This window comes from Tachysurus fulvidraco, chromosome 22 (genome assembly GCF_022655615.1).
Source record: "Tachysurus fulvidraco isolate hzauxx_2018 chromosome 22, HZAU_PFXX_2.0, whole genome shotgun sequence".
Taxonomy (NCBI): Eukaryota; Metazoa; Chordata; class Actinopteri; order Siluriformes; family Bagridae; genus Tachysurus; species Tachysurus fulvidraco.
Genome location: NC_062539.1, coordinates 8,897,966 through 8,921,018, shown reverse-complemented (window position 1 = coordinate 8,921,018; position 23,053 = coordinate 8,897,966). Strand labels below are relative to the sequence as shown.

Genomic DNA, 23,053 nt, shown 5'->3' with positions numbered 1-23,053 from the left:
AAATACACAAATACATGGCAGTTTTAGAATAATCAATGGGCAAGTCTATTAAATTAAAGATAAAATACATAAATAAAATTCGTCTATTTACACCACTGGGTATTAATAAAATGACTTCAATACAGGGCAGATATTAATTAATTAATTACTTAATTAACAGCATTCATTCACTCATCTGATGCCCACAGCATTTACGTAGAGTCTGGGAGAACATACATGCTTTTATTTTCATTATTATTATTATGGCTATTGGTTATTTTATGTATGCAGATAAAAACTGTAACCCTCTACTCTGCATGTGACATGAATCACAATATTATTCTCTGTTAAGAAAAAAAAAGGGAAGTATAACAGGAGGGATAGAGAGATGAAATAGACAGAATAATATAGAGAATTCAAAAGGTTTGTGGACTGAGCCAGCCAAAACCGGCACGGGGAGAAAGATAAGACAGCAGCCTCCCTATTAAAGACATAAAAGAACAGGGGGTGGAGCAGAATAAAGATTTAAAGGTATAGAGACAAATGTAGACACAGGATTTTTTTTTAATCACATACAAAAAAAAACACCTCCCAAAAAACTCCTGAATATGACAGCAGATGAAAGCTGTATGTGCATGCACACTCATGTAAGTCATTAAGCCTAGGTTCACTAATTTACTTCTAACAAAAGCAGTCTGCTCATCACAGCTTCAGACCTTCACAAGTGTGTCAGGAGACTGAAGAGAAATTGCCTCTCTAGAATTGTTGAATATGAGCAGAAAAACTTCATTCATATCCAAGGCTCTCACAATTTTATATATATATATATATATATATATATATATATATATATATATATATATATATATATATATATATACACACACACACACACACACACACACACACACACACACACACACACACACACAACCATGTAGAGGTACATTTAGGGTTAATAACGGGTTTCGTTATTTATTTATTTTTAGGATTTTGAATATTGTCATATGGAAATGTCAGATAAAGTTTTTAAATCTGTATGAGAGGAAAATGTTTTACTGTGCCTAGTAATACTTGCAACATGGCCATCTATTAACTGTTCTAGCTCCTATCTGTTTATATCCTGAACACTTTCACCCTCAGATTAAAATGAATGTGGAATGCAATCATTATTGACAACACCCACCTCGCAAGCAGTCTATTCCAAAAATGGCCTCTAGGAAGGTGTATCAGGTCCAGTAATTATTCTCAAGAAATGTCAACCTTTCAGTAATATCTCTGCAAAATACAGCTTATACTTTCTTTTTTTGTACTTACTTTATAGGAATAAGCAGAATTATTTTTAGGACATTTTAGGACTGTTATACAAAAACTGTCAACAGTAGGTTATGATTTCTAATCCTGTATTTCATGTTTTGTTTTTGTTGTTTTTTCTTCTCTCCGATTATACAGAGTGTCACAGGGATGTCACTAATCACTATTAAAATGACAACATAGTAGAACAAGCTATCCTATTCTGAATGAAAAATGAATAGAAAGCTTTTGTCCAATCAAAATCGAGGATGAAGCGACTTTGTAATATTGATTATATATTATGTTATACCCATTTGTATTCTATAAAATATTTTAAATTACACAATTACATAATAATCAGCATATATTTATCATAATCAATACTTATGAAGTCTACAAAATATATTGTTTTATGCATGACAGAGTGGCATTTTTGTGTTACATTGAATTAATTTTGACTAGACACTTATACATGTTAAATTTAATTTTATAATGTTAATGGCTAATAAATAATTAATGTTGTTGGGTAAAGTACAAAAAAAAAAAGTTGAAAAAAAAATTGTCTTAACTAAACTGTTTTTTATTAACCTATATTTCTAAACTGACAACTCCATGAAGGCTTGCTGAGAATCATTTCTGACTAGATTCGGTGTGAGGATATAAGCTTTTCTGGATATAAATCCAGTCACCTTGACTGAATACTGGATTACCCTGAAAGGTTTTATCAGTGATACAGTATGTTATGATTCTAACAAGCCATAGACTTACTCTGAAGTAATCTGGGCGACAAGTTGCAGGGAAGTGAAGCCAGAGTTGAGAAAATTGTCTCTATACTGAGACATCTTAATAGCAGACAGCCAGTCCTCTACTGAGCTGAAGGTGTTGAAGTCAGGGAGAGACCGGTCCAGCAGTGGCTGAGATGGACTGCAGAGACAGAGAGGAAGAGTATGGTTACTTTATTCAGATCACAATGAGACAACCCTGCATACCCTAAACTTGCTGAAACAGAGAAATAAGACACAAAATACAGCATATTATTAGTAGAATGGCACATGTTACTTTAGCTGACAGATATGTACTAGAATTTAACACAGTAAGAGAAAGTTTATACTGTAGACACACAACTTGTTATAATTATAAACCTTTGCTGCTTTTCTTAATGCAATTCTCTGCACTAAGCTGCTTGATCTGTGGCATGTCTGTGTACGGGCCACACCTCCTGATCAGAGAAAGTATATGTGTCTAGATTTCCTAATATTTATGTTAATATTTTAGTTAATACCTCCCAGCTATGGCATTTTATATCATACCCCTAGCCCCCTAGCCTAACCAAGCCAACTGACACCACAGGCATGCTATACTGTTCTGACTTTCTCCCATAGTGGGAAATTTCTATTGAAAATAATGCTTTATATACAGTAGGTTACATTCCTTGTTAACACACTGCTGCAAATACATTTTGTTGTGGTTTAATTATTTAAAACAGAAGCACTAAGATACACTTGGTAGATATTATCAAATTTGAGAATCTGTGAAATTCTTACTTAGAATTACAAGATGTCAAGTTGATTTTGTGTGATATTAATTAACAATTGCATTAATAGTGAAATGAAAAATAAGTCACAATTGTGAGATACACAGTCCCCTCCACAACTATTGAAACAGCAAGGCCAATTCATTTATTTGTGCTATACTACACATAGGTCTTCACAGCTATATAAAACCATGTGTAGATGTTTACGGGTATTTAGATGTTGAAACAATCAATCTAAACTGGGTACACACACACAAAAAAAAAAAAAACCTGCCATGCTGCCATTCTAAACTCTCCTCATATTCAGTATAGAAAATATAATCGGCCTTGACGTTCCAATATTGTGCAATTGTAGAGCCAAAATTGTGTGATATTAACTCACAATTGCAAGATGAAAATAGTGAATCAAATCTCCATAATATTTTGTCATAGATGCCAGAGACGAGATTTCATACCTATCTCAGTGATGGTGCTTAAAACTGCATACTGTTTATACAATTGGTACTCAACCCTGCCTCAAAGTAGATCATAACATGCACTATTTCACCAATATAATTACAGTTATGGCCAAATATTCTGACCTAATTCATAAGTGAGCTGCTGCAGCATATATTTGCATTCTGCATTTGAATGCACATATATACAGTATGTAATAACCTCAGTTAATTATAGCTGAACTAAATAGATAAGAAACCTATCAAATATTCACCTATTGTATTGTAATATTGAAATGTATAAATAAAATGTTTTAGCAATGGGTAAATTGTCTGGTAGTATTTATATGCCACTATCATCATATTTAAACAGAACTGTAACTATTTTCTATGTGTGACTGTGTTTACACATCTTTAGACAAAAAAAATACTCTAAATAAAAATAAACCCGTGTGAAGTCATCACATGACTGCAATATACAGTAACAAATGATCGCTTGAGTTATATTATGTAATATAAAGTTTACAGTACACCATTTAACTATGAGCTTGTGAATGTGAGGGACTTCGCTGACTTGTGCTATTGTACTGTACAGTACGTGTTACCATAACAGTTACTATGGATCATTCTTGCTTGTCATTTTTCATTTGAAAGACATTTTTTCTAGTTCACTGACCCTGCATGCCAGTTCCCTTTCGAGGGAACTCGACGCTGCGTCAGTGCTGACGCTATAGAAATGCTTCTGTAAGGAAGTTGTGTCTGAAGCTCTGTGTGCACACACACCATTTAATGGTTTGGGAAGGACACATGATGGAGTGATTACGTGCCAGTAAGTCCATATAAAGGCATCTACGTCACACTACTCCAGCTTCTTTGTCTTCAGGAAGTGCTATGCGTATGTGTGTCAATTGTTTTTCATGTCTAAAAAGGGAGAGAAAAAATATGTTGCAATCTAAGCATTTTAAGAGATGCGTGCATCCGTGATAAAGCGGGGCTGAGATGACAGACCTAAGATGCCCTCTCACCTGACGGGACTGGGCCCGGGCATGCCGACCGGCCTCCCTACCCTTAGATGGGGGGCCACGGGATATGCCATGTCTGACTTTTTTTTTTTCAGTATAGGGCTTGAAAGCCATGGGTATGGGGCGATGCGTAGGATTGAAGAGACGCTTGCGGGCTATCTCTCACCTACAACTGCATATACAAATAACATCAACTGCATGGAGGAACCCTGCCCTTCCATCCAAGCCATGTAGAACCACTTCAGCCCTTGTGGGTAAGGCCCATGCGTCAGCAGGCCAAGCATGTGAGGCCCTGCACACCATGGCAGCTTTGCAGGCCTACCAAGCGGTCCTGCTTCCAGAGCTCGATGGTGGCGAGGGATTGGAACCTCAGGTGGTGTCTGAGCTTCGCCGAGACACTGACATTGCGCTCCGTGCCACAAAGCAGACGGCCCGCTCCATAGGCTGTTCAATGGCTGCGTTGGTTGCCAGGGAGAGGCACCTGTGGCTCACTTTAACTGACATCAAAGATAAGGATAATTCCTCTCTCCTGGACACCCCGGTTTCACCTCAGGGCTTGTTCGGTGATGCAGTGAGTACTGTCGTCGACAGGCATCAGGAGGCAAAATGCCAGTTGTTAGCGTTCAAAGAGTTTCTCCCCTGCCGCAGCGAGCAGCCTCGGCCATCTTCCAGCCGCACCCAACCCTCTCCTTGCTCACTCAGGGCAGAAAAAAGGGTTAGTGCGGCTGCCCGTGGCTCCCCAAGACTAGGGAGGCCGGTCGGCATACCCGGGCCCAGTCCCGTCAGGTGAGAGGGCACCTTAGGTCTGTCATCTCGGCCAGGCGGGCTACAAAGGAGCCCTGATGCTCCAGGGCTGGGGTTCCTAGGAGCATCCTATTCAGGAAGGCTCCCTCTACTGCCTGCCCCACCGCCTCCGGTGTTTCGGGGAGCAGTAGGGTCTGTGCCTGCTCCTCTTCCTTGCACGGATCTCCCTGAGTTGGCACCTGCCAGTTTCAGGGCACCCGGGAGGTCTGTGCGAGGTTGACACCACAATAAGACAGCCAGACAGCTCAGTGTGTCCGGGATACCGTAGGAAAAGGCTACAGCATCCAGATCTCCTCCCGTCCTCCACGCTTCCAAGGTGTGCTGCGCACGATTGTTGGCAGGCACCAGGCAGTATTACTCCAAGAGGAACGTCTCTCCTGAGGAAAGGGGCCATAGAGCTTTTTCCACTCCCAGAGCGGGACTCCAGCTTTTACAGCCAATATTTTGTTGTCTCCAAGAAGGACGGGGGGCTGTGCCCAATTTTGGACCTCAAGCCTTGCCTCGCCTCGGCATCAGGGCTCACTCCACTAGGAGTATTGCCTCATCCAGTGCCTTGGCCAGGGGTGTTCCCTTTGGAGATGTTTGTGCTGTGGCAGGTTGGTCCTCTCCGCACAACTTTATCAGGTTCTATAACCTGGATTTGGACCCCTCTCCAGGGTCCCAGGTCCCGCAGGGCCTTTGATGGTTTGTTCCCAGTCTGCTCGTGCTCTCTCACGGTCTCTGGCACAGTCATCGACCGGTGCGTGGTGGTGTGGGTATTGCCGTTCCCATAGCGTCAGCACTGATACAGCATCGAGTACGGATGTAACCCGGTTCCCTGAGTAGGAAACGAGACGCTGCATCGCTGGCCACGCCCAGGGCATCCTCTCGCTCTTCCTTCAGACAAATAGAAGCTGGAGTAGTGTGACATAGATGCCCTTATATGGACTTACTGGTGCATTATCACTCTGTCATGTGTCCTTCCTGAGCCATTAAATGGTGTGTGTGCACACAGAGCTTAAGACACAACTTCCTTACAGAAGCATTCCCATAGCGTCAGCACTGACACAGCGTCTCATTTCATTCTCAGGGAACCGGGTTACATACATAACCTGGTGTAGTTTTATTGTATAAGACCTAATAAGCAGTCCATAGATATCTCTCTTTGATATATACCACTCTTTGATATAGTCATACTAGAAAGTTGGTTTTCTGAGGGGAGTTCTGTGTGTTGTAGGTAGAGTACCCCAGATGTCTGTGATGCATAGCTAGTTAGGTCTGAGAATTTATTTATTTATTTTATTTTGTACAAATGATGAAAATCACAACACAAAATTATAAAATTTTACTTTTAGTAAACTTTTAGATTTACTTTTTGATTTCTTGAATTATTAGCCAGTTTGACTGATCATCAAAACCTCAGTAACCGAAAAAAAAGTCAAATCTAAATTTTAATAATACCTAGAAATAAATCATTATTTTAGTTATTATTTTTTAACTTTAAAAAAACTACAATTTATAAAATTGTGTCCTAAAAGTGGAATGTTTTGAGAGAAGAAAGTGATCTAATAAGACTAATATATTAATAGTTGGATTTCATTTATTATATATGGAATTCATCGAGTCCTTGGAATTTATTTAACACATAAAGGAGCCCCAGGCTGCAAAAAAAAAAAAAAGTTTGAGAACTCCTGAGTTAAAATCTGCAGAAAGTTTAAAAGCTTGTAAATCCATTTCACCATCACAGAAGATAAAACAAATACAGTCTGTCAGAAATTCAGGTGGATGATAGTGCACTTTAAAAACTAATAACATATCATTTGAAATCCATTCTTAATAACATAGACATTTTATATTGTAGTGTATTTTTTTCACATATTCTGCTTAATAATCCACCTTTTTCTTGTCAGCAGATTTCAGCTTTCAGCAGCTACTCATATGTTATATTTTCTGATGCAAACTATGAAATATGCCAGTATAAAGTTAAATTTGGTCACATTGTTTTCCATTTCTCTTACTAACAACCAGGACAGCAGTTTGAACATTCAGCTATACGTATATCTGCTTATACAACTTATAAAGCTGTGTTTGTGAAAATATAAAAGTAAAGTTATTTGTAAAATGTAGCAGGCAGCAACGGGTAAAAGCAAAGAAAAGGAACTGAAAAAATAAAAAAAATAATATTTATATATATATATATATATATATATATATATATATATATATATATATATATATATATATATATATATATATTAAGTGGAGATAATTAGACTATTCTTTCGCACAGCCTGTGATCACATTTTTTATAACAGCTAGAACAAAACCTTGTTGATTGTCTTGTTGATTCTGTGCATGTTCGTGTTTATACCACAGGTCTGCTTCCTGAGTTCTGATCAGAAGGTGTTGAATAATTTTCTATAACAGCAGTCGGGACTGTGTACTGATTGCAAAGCAAATCACAGGGACTTCTATAGCAGCAGCTCCACATAATCTATACATAATAATAAACCAGTTTCTAAATTAAATCTTATTTAACAAAGACGTATACAGTAAATGTCAATGTGAAGAGGCATTTATGTAACAATTTGCCTGCTCAGTAAATTTTCTGCCATGAGAATGTTTTTAGGATTAAGGACTTTCATGGTTTTTTATGGTCTTCTGTCTTCTTAACTACAAGCTAGTGAAAAAACAACAGAAAGCCACTGTTTATAGTTGCTGTAATGTACAAGTAAGTGTTAACAGACACTAACTTGGCTCACAAAAGTTCCGCAAGAAACTTTTAAGGTGTGTATTTATGAATATCTGGTATTTGGCAATAAAAGGAAGGTATAAAATGCTGATTAGTGGATAATGACATGTACAAGTATGCATAAGTCTTTGTGTGTCTTTGTGTGTCTGTGTGTAATACTCACATGGACGGCATGCTAGCAACAGCCTTTAGACTTGTCGGGTTGCGGATGAGTTTGTCAAGTGTGTTAACAATGTCAGTAAAACGTGGCCGAGCGTTGCGGTCTTTCTGCCAGCAGTCCAACATGAGCTGGTGCAGAGCAGTGGGACAATCCATTGGTGCAGGAAGCCTGTAGTCTTGTTCTATAGCATTAATCACCTAGACACAAACAAATTAGACTGAATATAACTGTTGCTGACTGGTCATCTCATAATATACAGCATATTTTATGCTTTAAAAAAGTACAAATCGTGTAACATTTGAACACACACACATACACACGGTATTTATAAATACTTGTATAGTATACTGGTATAGTTTTAATTTAGTTCTTCTTACAGTCAGGCTGAATGTGATGAGCAATGCCTTACCAGCATAGCAGTGTGAGTACAGTCCTTACACACAACAGTGGGCATATTCGGTGGGTGGTATACATTCATAGGGTGTGTTAGAGAGCGAAATAAAGGGATTGCTTACTCAAGTGGTTTTTGACCAGAAAATGAACCAACAATATGAGCAGTGTACACAGAAACTGAAAAAAAAATTCTATATGTGTGAATAAGACCGAAATAACATTACTCGGTTACTCAGTCTCCCTGTGTGTGTGTGTGTGTGTGTGTGTGTGTGTGTGTGTGTGTGTGTGTGTGTGTGTGTGTGTGTGTGTGTGAGAGTGTGCATTTTAGAGTACATATGCTTACACTAAAAAATCAAGTGTTCATGTATATTTCATACCCCTTTGTCCAGTGAGTGTACACCATATATACTAGTATGTGTGTAACTTGTGTGTGTAGCCTGGCAATGAGATCATAACATCTGTGTGTTTGGCTCAGTGCTCTGGATCTCTCCCCACTGTGTACAGCTGCAAGGGGGGTGGGGGAAGGGGGTGAGGGTTGGGGGGGGGGGCACTCCCAGCAATCACCAGTGGCACACAGCATCACAAACAAATGCACACACACACACACACACACACACACACACACACACACACACACACACACACACACACACACACACACACACACACACACACACACACACACACACAGAGCTTCTCTAACTCAGCAGGAACACCACCAAAATACAAATGCTATCTCTCTTTCACACACATGAACACCCCCGTGAGACAGATCCATGCATCTGCCACAAAGATCACACCATATAATCATACCACACACACACACACACACACACACACACACACACACACACACACACACACACACACACACACACACACACACACACAGAGTTATCTCATATACCACATCCCATCCAATTATTGTGAACACATAAATACACACACAATGCAATCAATACACCTCCCCTACCGATGGTCCCTGAGATGCAGGGATGCTGTGATGCATTACTTGAGCATGAGTGTGGGTTAAACAGCTGCTACACTGCTCATGTTGTGTGTTATAATCTGACAAGGAAAGAGATAGAGATGAAAACTGAAAATTGATTATTGTTGAGTTGTTGCACAAAGTGTTTACTGGAAAATTAAAGGTTTTTGGTGTCATTTTTGATGTAATTGAAAAAATAACATTTGCATAACTATTATACAACACACTGACACACACACACACACACACACACACACACACACACGATCTTGTTGCTAGTTTTCAATGTGTTTAATGTGTTGAAATAAAATATAGAAGAAGAAGAAGAAGAAGAAGAAGAAGAAGAAGAAGAAGAAGAAGAAGAAGAAGAAGAAGAAGAAGAAGAAAATAAATTGATAATAAAGAAAATACATATTAATAAAAAAATAATGAAACTTTGTTATACAATTCCGCATGTGTGTTTGGATTCAGTGCCAATGTAAGGATAGAACTGGACAGTATTTTGTTTGTCATCCAGCCTCCACGGATACACTAAATTGAGCATGTACTGATGTGTGCAAATGTTTTTTTTTAACCCGGTTATGCAGTTTTCTAACCTACACACACACACATACACACACACACACACACACACACACACACACACACACACACACACACACACACACACACACACACACACACACACACATACATACACAAAGACCAAAATTCAATTTGCTGCAATTATTTTCTATTACCTAGTGGGGTTTTCGGTTTATCCAGAGCAGATCATTTAAACACTTTAGTAAAACTAGCTACAGTAAGTACTCTTGCAAAGCCCCACAAAATGCACCAATTATTAAAAAAAAAGTGTTAAGCCACTCTAAAATACTCTCTAGTGCAGAATTTTTGTAATGTTTTTTGGTTGTTTAATGGTCATCATAGATAATGTTTGAACATGTTGGTGCAGAGAAGTGCAGGATTTTTAATCCTGTATAGTGTTTTTAATCATTGTCTAATTATTAATACAATTACCATCTATTTGCTGTTTTTTTTTTTTTTTTTTGGATTTAGTTTTTTTGTTTTTTCCTGGATCATGTTATCAGAAACTGAAAGCTCTGTTTTTCTGATCATTCTAAATAAACGTAGTTTAAAAATATATATTTTAAGTTGATTGGTAGAAAGCTTTCTCCATTAGCCATGTCAATGCACCTTTCAAGCAGGATAATCAGTGGGGAGAACAGCAGCGTCCAAAAATGACTAAAGTAAGATTGAAGTGTGACTGTCACTGTTTCTACACATTTTGGCTCACATGACATTTTATCAAGAAAATCAGAGGTCTGGCTTTTAGTATATTCTAGAGTAATAACTCATTCTAGTGTTGTCCGATGTTAAAATGCAAAGCTCTTATGCAAAATCCACATATGTGTAGATGAAACAGTTATCTATATTATATATTTCACCCATAGCTTAAATATAAGTATATATATATATATATATATATATATATATATATATATATATATATATATATATATATATATATATTTCACCTATAGCTCTATTAAAGCTTTCTTTTGTGAACAAAATAAAAAAATAGGACATGTTTTTGTATCAGGTTCTAAATATTAGCTTGGGAATGCATATATTTTCCTTTTAATTACAACCGTTCCATAATACGTTCCATAATGTCTGATATTGTGTACATCATAACGTTTGTGTGTGACGTTTATATTCAAAATGATATAACAAATTTTTATAAATACCTTTTCATTATTACATGCCCAAAATGCATTTTACCCAGCTTACTAATAAAATATGTCTAGCCAATTCATTTAAATGGATAAATGTATTTGCTTCGTGTTAAGTAACAAATAAAAACCTTGGGCTCTGGGATTCTAGGTGAATGTGTCAAACTTACATCTTGATTGGACATGTCCCAGTATGGCCGCTCACCAAATGACATCACTTCCCACATGACGATGCCATAGCTCCACACGTCACTTGCAGATGTGAACTTCCTGTATGCGATAGCTTCCGGAGATGTCCACCGCACTGGGATCTTCCCTCCCTGAGAAAATAAATAACCAAGAAAATAAATAAGGTAAAAGAAGAGGACCTCATTCATTTAGCTGCCTATATTGTTTTATATCATCTTAACTTTATATTATAGTATTAACACTGTATTGCACAGGATATTATGTTAGGGTTTGTAGTTTAAGCAATATTTTGGCTTTGGATTGGATAGAGATAGTGCTTTTGTTAGAGATAGTGCGTTTGGTACTTCTTAATACTATTATTAGTCCCTGACTTATTCCTACAATATAATTGATCTACAGTACATGTGCTCAATGGAAGTACATTTGGTAATCTTGTTGATTAACATAGACAGCAGTGTAGTTAAGATTCCACTCTGTTGTACAAAGACACTCACCATTTTGGCTTAATATCATTGTGCAGACGTTTGACATTTAAATAACAGCTTAAATTCTTTTGCAAATAAATGAATAAATAAATAAATAAAACCAGCCAAATATCCCCACATGGTCAAAACTGTTAGCTATTCCAATAATTATGAGGATATTTGGTCTCCAACAAGATGTAATACACACACACACGTCAAAGTGTGTTGAGATTGCGTTGAAGTTTAATGAAGCCAGTTGGCACAAACCATGGACTGGCATCCGATTTAGAAGTATTGAATTCAACACACACACACTCACATGTGGTTGTGTCATTATGACTCTGGTTCTGCCCTTTAACACAAGTTTAATCTGGAACTTTTATTCTTTTAATTTATCAGTCATAAAGATGACAGTCTTTGGCTAGAGTGAGACAGTTACACTATTAATCTTGATGTGAACACATGAGTGTGGTGTGATCAATATAAAAATGGACCCAGGACACATGAGGTTTCAGAAAACTTTTCATAACCATTTCTCTCATAATTGTCTTTTGTATTACAGTATATCCATGTATGAGTTGCAAAGAATGATGAACTGGAGCAGAACCCAGTACCCAGTACATCACAGAAATCTGGACAATGCTTTAGACTACAGCTGATTTAGATCCCTAATGAGCAAACCAGAGACGAGAGCGGCAAAAAAAAAAAAAAAAAAAAACCCTCTCCCTAACAAGAAGACATGTGTAAGAATTATTAAGAGGAACACCCTCACATCAGATAGCAGCCTTATACATTTATATACTGTCAAGTAAAAAAAAAAATTGTAGAATCAAAATCATAGTATGAGTATATTGTGAATGAGAACAAAATAGTGTTATGATTACAGCAGCACTTCTTAGATCCAAATCTACAGTATCCAACTGACACCCATCAACACAGCCAGCCAGCTATCTATCCATCATCCAATTTTCCTGTCTTTACTTCTCGATTCCAGCTTCGCCTCTTCTAAACTTTGAAGTAGTCCCTTCTGTATTCATTGCTTTTTTCTAGCACTTGCAATTCTTGACAGATGTGAACTCAAAAATGAAAAGTAGGAAAGGCAGATGAGGTTCACAGTATAGGCATTTTCATATTTGGCAAATTAAGGAAGAGAGGAGATTTAAAAAATAAAATAAAATCACAATCACATAAATTTCTTCTATTTTCCTTTTTATATTCTTTAGCTGTTGCATTTAAGGAGATGAAATGAAAGGTGAAGAAAAACAGACCAAGCTGTATTGTGTATTCATTACCCTTGAAAATGGTTAGCACCCTGTTTTATTATATTAACTATATATTAATTACATTAGATTACTAGAGTATATTAAAATAGCTTACTTCCTTCTGCTGATGACAGGTGTGGATGTCAGTACATGGGGTACAAATTAGAGACTAAATAAAGGTTACATGCAATAAAATTGCGTTTTGTTTTATATTTAAATACCAGAGACCTATTTTATTTCACCATAATGAAGAAATTTAATGTGTGCAATACAATCCTGACTTAAAATAGCTTGTTCATGTAGGAAAGAATTCGCATCAAGTTCCATGTTGGAAAATCATTCTAACTATTGGTCCGCTTTCAGTCATTCTTTTTTTTTTTGTCCTTTAATGATCAATCGCATTATAAAGGTAATGGCTCTATAGATTTCTGTGAGATTAAAAAAAGAAAGGTTCTATAATATGACTGACTGTTCAGAAGAGGAGAAGCTGAATCACCCAGAGACCTTATTATGATTATGATTATACATGCAACACACGGATACACTGTCACATATGTGAGATTCAGAGATGAATGAAATGGCAGTATGCAGGGTTAATCAGACTGCAGCTTAGAAATGAACATGAAAGTGACACTTTTATTTTCATCAATTGCATGAAAAAGTAGAAAAAAAGTCCTTTCCATTCCAATGGGATAGCGATGAAGAGAATGACAGAGAGAGAGAAAGAGAAAGTGAGAGAGAGGAACAGTTAGATAGATGAATGTATGGATGAATGTATGGATGGATGTATGGATGGACTCTGGTCAGGTTCAGTTAGAGCTGTGAACTGTCCTATTCTGACAAGCACACTCCTGCCTCCTGAGGGGTTGTTACTCCTTGTTGAGTGTCATGTGGTCATGTCATGTGTTATTTCAAATGTCAACTTAATTATCCCTAATATGCCGCTTTACTTATACCTGCCTGTTCGTGTCTGTCCTTATTGAGTAAGATGTATTCACTGATAGAAACTTCAAAGCATGTTTGTTTGCTGCTCTGGAAGAAGGGCATCTGCCATATGGCATAAATGTAAATGTAAATGTAGTATCTGCTTGCGTTGTTATGAACATAAGTGTAGACCACTATGTAAGGTCATTGTACTGTCGAGGTCAGTCTGCCACGTTGAGTTTTGTTTTCTGTCACGTTTTCAAGTATTCATATATCGTTTCATTTTTATGGTGTTATTTTTTGGTTAATTAAAACTTTGAACATTATCCTGTGCATCTGATGATTTATTGTGACATACAGTATATAATGTATATAAACGATTATCCATGACATTCATTATATATAAATATCCATCTATCTCTATATATACAATGTCTGTGTTTGCCAAAAGTAAAAACTGGATAAATAACACCAGCTTATTTAAATATAATTAGTAATTCATATTTATCACCTGATATAATGCTGTGTTCCTGTATGGTTAAATGTGCAATGTGCAGAGTGTACATTATTAGTATTAGCTTCACACACACACACACACACACACACACACACACACACACACACACACACACACACACACACACACACACACACACACACACACACACACACACACACACACACACACACACACACACACACACACACACACACACACACACAAGCAAACACGTTAGAAATAGAATGCTATCTAATGATAATGAATAATGACACATCATAATGGAAGACAGCGCAACAATTATACATTTATATCAAATCCCTATTAAAATACAGTAGATAAATGTGAAATGAGTACGTTAAGTTTGGCATAAATTTTAACCACTGGACATTATTCCACTACACAAATGGGCTCAAATCTAATTTACTCATATCTCTCCACTCAGCTTTAATTCTAAATCGCAATCCAATTTGTGTTGCAATAATAGAAGCAAGAAAATAACCAGATCTGGTGAGGTGTCTGCAGTACAGCTTAACCTTCATCTCTCTCTCTCTGTCTGTCTCTGTGTCTGTCTCTGTCTGTCTGTCTGTCTGTCTGTCTGTCTGTCTGTCTGTCTCTCTCTCTCTCTCTCTCTCTCTCTCTCTCTCTCTCTCTCTCCCTCTCTCTCTCTCTCTCTCTCTCTCTCTCTCTCACACACACACACACACACACACACACACACACACACACACACACACACACACACACACACACACGCACCATACACACACACTCATAGTGGCCCTGAGGCTGATCGCTCAAATTAAACCTAACTTCCCTAATCCTTTATTGTCCCTTTCTCCCCAATTTCCATTCTGGATTTTAATATTAGATTATGACCTTGTCGTTCATAACCAGGTTAAAGAGCCATATTTCTCTTCTATTCTGGGAAAGTCCCCATTTTAAATAAATGTGATTATGAGCTGCAATCCATCCCTATAAGGGCTTGGATAAAAGAGTTTTTAGACAGCATGTGGGTGTGTGCATGCGACTGTTTGCATGGATCTCATTACTATAATTAGGAACAGTGCTATTTTACCATGCTCACACCTCTGTGGTCAAATGCTTAAATGCTGAAGTGGATTCACACGTACAATTACATTCTGTAAGTGTTTTATACTGGATGTAGACCACATGATTGTAGCAGGCTTAGGGGATTATTGCTAGAAACACTGTATTCTGAGACAGAATATCACAATTAATGAAAATAACTTTGATTTTATCTCTATGACCTGTTTAGAAACATTTGTTGCACCCTTCTGGAATAGACATCATCACTGAACGTCCATTGTATTCTGGTAAGATTAACCTTTTTTTTTTTTTGATAAATAATTAAAGCTTTGTATTTCACCATTGTCACTACTATATTTGTATCTGTCCTTTCTGAGTTTTGCTATACTATTCTGTCCTTTATGCCTGGCTTTTAGGTCAGCATGTAGCTGAAGTCATGCTGAGATTTTAATCCAAACTTTCTGACACTGCTAGTACTGTCAGTACTTTCCTTGGCTGCAATGGCACTGAATTGGCTGCTGGTGAGCATGTCACATTAACACCACAGGCTTCAACTCATGACCCAAGAATTATTATTTTTTTTTTTAGGTTGTGTGATTTTTGTCTGTGACATCAGAATCATACTAAACATTATTAAAAAATAAAATATTTAAAGAATTCTTAATATTACTTTTATTGCAATTCAATTTCATTTATTCATTCACTCATTTATCAGTAAACATTTTTATCAATGTCATTGCTGTCCAAGTCTATCGTAGGAACTTCTGGGTGTTGGAATACGCCAAGGGATGCCAGTTCATGGATTAGCATAACTAATGCACCTTTTTCTTTTTTAGGAGGACGTTGGAGAACCCTGAATAAGCTGTTTAGGACACAAGGAGAACATGTTAAACTCCACAGAGTCCTTGTGTGTGTTTTCTACTTTTCTACTTCTTTTTGTCAGTCAATTACCTTTAACATGAACTTTATCCTGGTAAGGAAAGTAGTGATGAGTTTGTCCATCAATGTTCTCTTTACAAGAAATATGACATGATTTATTAAAAAAAAAATTATATATTATTGTTTGCCTGTTTTTTTTCCCCCACACAAAAAGTTTGAATAAAAAAATAAAAAAATAAGTAAGCAGGCTACTGAATAGATGACGGGAGATGAATAGACATTCACGATAGAACACATTTGGAGGCTTAGTGGTTAACCTGATTGCCTTATACCTCCACAGTTGAGGCTTGTGTGTGGCATTTGCATGTTCTCCCCTTGCTTAGGGGGTTTCCTCTGGGTTTCCGCCACCCGTCCAAAGACATGTATTGTAGGCTTAATAACAATCGCTAAGTCCCCTGCCATGTTCATTGTGTTGGACAGATGGATGAATGGATGTATGGAAAACAAACAACAGTGGAACCAGTGTACAAATGCCGTGTTTTATGTGCTAGTACACAGATACCTAAAAAGTGTGGGGAAAAATGAAAAAGGAGATGAGCTAAGAGTAGAGGAGAAGAGAGAGGCTGCATCCTCTGCTCCCACCTGTGTGTAAATAGTTTCATTTTCCATTTGAAACAATGCTGGACTATCTACAACCATAATGGAACCTGCCAAATCGTCCAACCAATGCATTTGTCATTCAGAGAGAGAGAGAGAGAGAGAGAGAGAGAGAGAGAGAGAGAGAGAGAGAGAGAGAGAGAGAGAGAGAGAGAGAGAAGGGAGAAAGTGAGAGAGATCCTTTTCTTTGCTTTCTTCCTTTCAATTTCCTTCCTTCTTCTCCTTACTTCTCCCATGAGAGTAAATGGCCCTCTGTATGCCTGCTAGGGAACAATCTTCCATTTATTCAGACCTCACCCTGCACGTTATGTTCTTTTAAACTCTACGCATATTATTCAATTCTTTATAATAAACCATGTTATTCTGTAACCACTGTGAAACATTTTGCAACTGTAGGATGAGGGGAGGATAAGTACTTACAAGGGATTGGAGTGAATGTAAGTCTCTAAGGATTGACAGTCATTGTGAGTTTACAGAGTTAAAGAGATTTATCCGTTTTTTGAAGAACTTGTCCTTGTGTTTGGAACAGGACGAATAGTTTTTAACCAGACAGAGTTCTAAATAATTTGGCATCTTTCAGTTGATTATTTAAAACTTGAAAATTGTTAATAATGATTATTTTATCCTTTCAGTTTTAGAAACTATAGAACTATTATATTGTTCATTTAATTTTTAATCTATTAAAATAATAATAATAATAATAATAATAATAATAATAATAATAATAATAATAATAATAATTGTTTCTTCAAAGTGCTTTGATTATAACTAGATACCAACATACACAATTGTTTTTTACATCCCTTTTCCTCATTTATTTCTATCTGTCAGGAGTGCCTTTAATAGTAATTAAGTGAGTGAATGAATGAATACATAAAACGACCTACCAACCAAGAAGAGAGAAAAAAAAATGCAAGGAATGGATGGAAAGCATATTTACACATGTGCAACTGTAAGACAAAGTTAGACAAATGTATTTATCTAGCTATTCTTATGGAGAAAATCTCCTGCCTGGAGAACATTTTTATAAATCTCTACAGCAATTTTTTGGAGATCTTAGAGCAGCTGCCATTTCTTTTGTCACCAGCGGATGGGGATGCTGGCTCATGCATCTGTTATTTCTCATTTCTTACACATATTGAAGTAAGCTGCTGAAGTTGCAGCATCACTAGGCACTGTAACACACTCTGAAGTGTGAAAATGTTATCTACCTTCTTCTGCATACTTGAGCTCACACATATCTGTGACTGGCTACTGATGCTGTGATTGACAATCAGAGAGTTTGCCAGACCTCTGAGACTTAGCTCCTTGGCCAATTTAGGGATTAGTGAGTATGCTTTTTGATCAGAGCCCACAGTGGCAGGTGCGTCATCCTTGCAGTGTATTCTGATGTTTAAATTGTGTAAAACATTCAACATGCCTTCTCTAACACAAACATGGAATATTGATAGTGGTTTGTATATACCCTAACCCCATACTAAATGACTGATGAAGAGAATTAAAGCTTCCCTAGTCTAGAATTACTATGCAGCTCTTTTAATAATGTAAAATAGGCATAGTAATTTATATTAGCAGCAATTCAACAGCTGTGAAAAATCTGCATTATTATTATTTGTTTGCTTGTTTACTTATTTGTTTAGTTATTTATTGATTTTACACAATACCAGAGAGATACAGAGGGATGTGGTAGCTCAGTGGTCAAGGTGTTGGATTACTGATCGGAAAGTCATGAGTTTGAATCCCAGGGCTGCCGCTCCTGGGCTCCGGAGCAAGGCCCTTAACCCACAATTGCTCACCTGAATAAATGAGATTAATGTAAATTGCTCTGGATAAGGGTGTCAGCCAAATACAGAATGTGGAATACCTGATTAATTATAAATAAATTCATACTGATTTCAAACCCATAGTTTATATGCATCATAATCAAGTCACTGTAAATATGCACATTATAGGTGATGCGAAATTATATGTGGGACGCAAGTTGTATTCTCAACATTACCATAACAATGAAAGGCATGTGAGTCCAGTCAGTGCATTCTTTTTTTTTAATCACACTGCTTGTTTTGTTGAGTATGACAGTTTTTTTTTTTTTTGGACTAAGTTAAGGATATACCGTGTAATGTGTCATTTTTAAAACGGACATCAAAAACCGTTTGTGACAGCAGTAAAGTTACTCAGTATTTTAGATTTGCAGTAGTTGTTGAAAATAACAGAAATTGCAAGATGCTTAATGCCTTTAATTACTTGGGAATAATTGTACAAGATAGACAGGTTTTATTAATGCCCTCAACCCAATCCCGACAGAATCGGTATTTTAAGTGGCTACATGGCTAATTTTAATTGATTTTTAAAAGGCTTTCCCCAAGTCATTCGGCTGGATAGGAATTTCATTTAGACTAGCCACAATTGGTTTTACTGAATTGTAATTAAGATGTATACATGAACATTTGTCATGTACGTGAACAGATTGCTGCATGTAAATGTTGCTGTTTATGTTCCATTATCTCCATCTTGCTTACAAACAACAGGAGCTGTATGAGAGAAAAGATATTTCACAAGGAAAGTCTAAGTTTTTTTTTAGTGTTATGGTGCTTACGTTATAAATTTTAAAACATACTGCTCTGTTTCATGCTGTGTGCACTGACTCCTTATTATTTCTTGACACTAGAACATGGAGTGTGCTTGTACTAGACAGTATGTTACAGTAGATGCCATTTAATGCTTAAATGTGACAACCACTTTAGAATAATTTCTTTTTTTTATGCATTTTGAAAATTACAGCACTATTTTATAGTCTCTGTGTCCCTGACACACTAAGCTCCATTATTGAATTGCAAATGTTTGTGACTAAAGTAATGTGAATACTTATAAAAGACAGATAACTGCTTGCAAATTAGAGGTCAATGTGGTGAAAAGTAATCTGAACAGAGAAGTGAATAATTTTGAAAACCTTGGCAGAATGATGAAGAGAACAGTGAAGTGGTGCAAAGACTGCAAAACCAGCAGATAGAAATTCATTTACGGAGTGAGAAGAGAAATGGAAAATGAATGGATAACTGAATGAACTGTGGAAAGATGACTGAGAAGAACAGTGTAATAGAAATGGCTATACAATAGAATAAAAGGGTGGACAGATGGATGGATGCATGGATGGATGGATGGATGGATGGATGGATGGATGGATGGATGGATGGATGGATGGATGGATGGATGGATGAGAAGAACCATGAAAGAATATATGGACAGACAGTTGAAAAAAATAGATTTAAAGAATTGATAAAAAAAGAAGTAAAAAGATTAAACAAAATAAACCAATGTTTAAACAAATGGATTTGAATCAGTTGGTTAGATAGAATGATGTATGCATGTATGAATGGATGGATGGGGTCTAAGTTATGAAGAGCTATAGTATGAGCATTTATTTGAATATTTACACAGTTCTACCCTAGAGGAATAAACCTATTGAGGATGAAAAAGAATAACATGATTAAATCCCATCCTCCATACCCCACTTTTCTCTATATGATCCAAGAGGTTAATGAAATACAATTAAGATCTCCTGTTCCTCCTGGCCTTGAGCTATAGTATGAGAAGACTAATTGGCTGACTGCAGTGAATTATAGGAAGAAATGTGAAAAAATAATGGAGGGCAAAAAGAAGAGGTGATTAATTTGAAGGTGAGGTAGAGATGCTGCACAAAATCTTGCAAAGTCAGCAAGGATTCAGCTTTGGCTGATTGGCTCAGCGCCATGACGTTGTATCTGATTGGTTTAGAGCCATAGCGATCAGCCCTCTCCTGCAAAGCCAAGATGCCACAGGCAGTGAACTAATTAACAACGTGCAAAATACAAAGACATCATGCGAAAGGCTTCACATACTTTCTCAACCGCACACATACACGCACACTCACACACACACGCACACACACAGACACACACACACACATCAAAAGGTCAGAAGGTTAATAAATAAGAAGGCATTATCAACATATCAGCCTGAACAACAGACCTGGAAAAATACACATTTGTACATTCTGCAAAGTCTGTGTTGATGCATAAAACCTGTTGTTATGTAAAAAAAACCCCTGCTCTTTTATATAAAGTAGGTTAAAGTGTGCAAGTAATAATAGATTTTAAAAATAGCAAATGGTAATACGTTATTGCAATTGGTATTCATAATGTAGGCTGATGTAACAATCACTTAACAACAACAACATTAATAAAATAATAATAATAATAATAATAATAATAATAATAATAATAATAGTTTCACACTGGACATTACATTGTGACAGTTGTGCAGTTCGCTTTAATGAAGCAATCATTTGATAAACTTTCTTAAAAAAATATAAGTTAAGAAAATCAAGAATCATACCCATTCACACTTCATCCCGACAATGTTCAAACCAAATCTACACTCATGGGTTAGGTAGCTAAGGGGGATAATAATTCACCAGGATATCACACTAGACCTTCACACCACACTTCCAGTATACTCATATTGATCAGATTTCACAGTGCATGTTTTGCTTATGGATTTGAGACCTTTTCTTTTGATAAATTTCTTTCAAATTTCACAGCCTGTTTCAAAATGTATTATTATTATTATTATTATTATTATTATTATTATTATTATTATTATTATTATTATTATTATTATTATTATTATTATAGCCTATTACCTCTCTGGACCTGTTATCACCCCACCAAGATAACAGGTCCAAGTCTTCTCCCATCCTGCCTGATGAGGTTGGAGTATATATGACACGGGATCTGAGACCATTCCTCTATACAGAATCTTTCAAGATCCTTCAAATTTTGAGGTCCATGATGAAGGACATGGTTCACCAAACAGGCTTTGCAATGGGGTTTAAGTCAGGGGACTGGGATGGTGGGATTTTGTGGTCCAGATTCTATTATTAAAAAACACTATATAAATGCAACGTGTCACTATTTTCAACTTCTGGGCACTAAAAAAATCCTTGAAACCTGCCCATACAAATAAGGTGTATTAAGACCATGAAATGTCAATGAAGTCACATAATTACAATTTGGCTTTCAAATCCAATGAGGATCTACTCCCTCTCTATTGAGGTATTCTTGATTTAAAGAGAGAAATTACATGTGGCATAACGAATGAATAAAAATAAACAAGGGAAAGGCACAAAGAAGAAGAAAAAGAGAAAAAAGTGGACATAATATTGTTCACACAATTAATAAAATAGTACATACACAATTAATAAAATTAATAAAATAATACAAACTGAACTGAACTGAACAAACTGAACAGTGTTATATTACTTTCTTACTTTTAAGCAAATATATCTGAATATAATTCTAATAATATAAAAAAGTGCTTTTTTATATTAAACGTTTTAGCATGCACTTTTGTTTTAACCTTCAACTCATCTTTGTTAGTTTTGCTAAGAATTTTATCGAAATGCTAATTTGGGTGATTTTGGCCTACACTGTAGAAAGAAGTTTAAGATGCAGGTCTGGGTTGAGATTTGAGAACAGACTCACCAGTGAGCTAGTGTAGGTGGGGTCAGATGTGTCCTCTTGCAGGTAGCGTGACAAGCCAAAATCAGACACTTTACACACCAGGTTGCTGTTGACCAGGATGTTGCGAGCTGCCAGGTCCCGGTGAACGTAGTTCATCTCAGACAGGTACTTCATGCCAGCTGATATGCCTCGCATCATTCCCACCAGTTGGATTACCGTGAACTGGCCGTCATTTTGCTTTTAAGAAAATATAAACAGTACATATCATGGATACATAACATAACATATACATTATATATATATATATATATATATATATATATATATATATATATATATATATATATATATATATATATATTATCAGGAAAAAAAATATCCAGCTGGGAAAATATGGGCAAGCATGGCTAACACCTCCTTACCTTTAGAGACTAAACAAATATAATAAGGTTTAATTTTTGGCATCAACATTACATTAATTGCAAAATAGCAAACTATTTTGATTTTGATGGAACCAAGTGCAACAGCACCACCGATGGTTGTAAGATAAATACACT

At 36.4% G+C, this 23,053-nt stretch overlaps 1 protein-coding gene and 1 long non-coding RNA gene across 5 annotated transcripts in view; one reads left to right on the top strand and one right to left on the bottom strand.

Moving 5' to 3' along the window:
* LOC113640647 (ephrin type-B receptor 1-B) overlaps positions 1–23,053 on the bottom strand; it is a 315,649-nt gene that overhangs the window by 4,583 nt on the left and 288,013 nt on the right. For all 4 annotated transcript variants that reach the window (XM_027143223.2, XM_027143225.2, XM_027143227.2 and 1 more), the window contains 4 exons: positions 22,518–22,733; positions 11,242–11,391; positions 7,961–8,154; positions 2,041–2,196 (listed from right to left, as the gene is read on the bottom strand). In XM_027143223.2, coding sequence (XP_026999024.1) covers positions 2,041–2,196; positions 7,961–8,154; positions 11,242–11,391; positions 22,518–22,733 — 716 coding nt within the window. The remainder of the gene's footprint in view (positions 1–2,040; positions 2,197–7,960; positions 8,155–11,241; positions 11,392–22,517; positions 22,734–23,053) is intronic.
* LOC113640649 lies at positions 15,663–16,453 on the top strand. Its single transcript, XR_007139139.1, has 3 exons — positions 15,663–15,746; positions 15,876–15,980; positions 16,296–16,453. It is a non-coding gene; the product is annotated as an uncharacterized LOC113640649 (long non-coding RNA).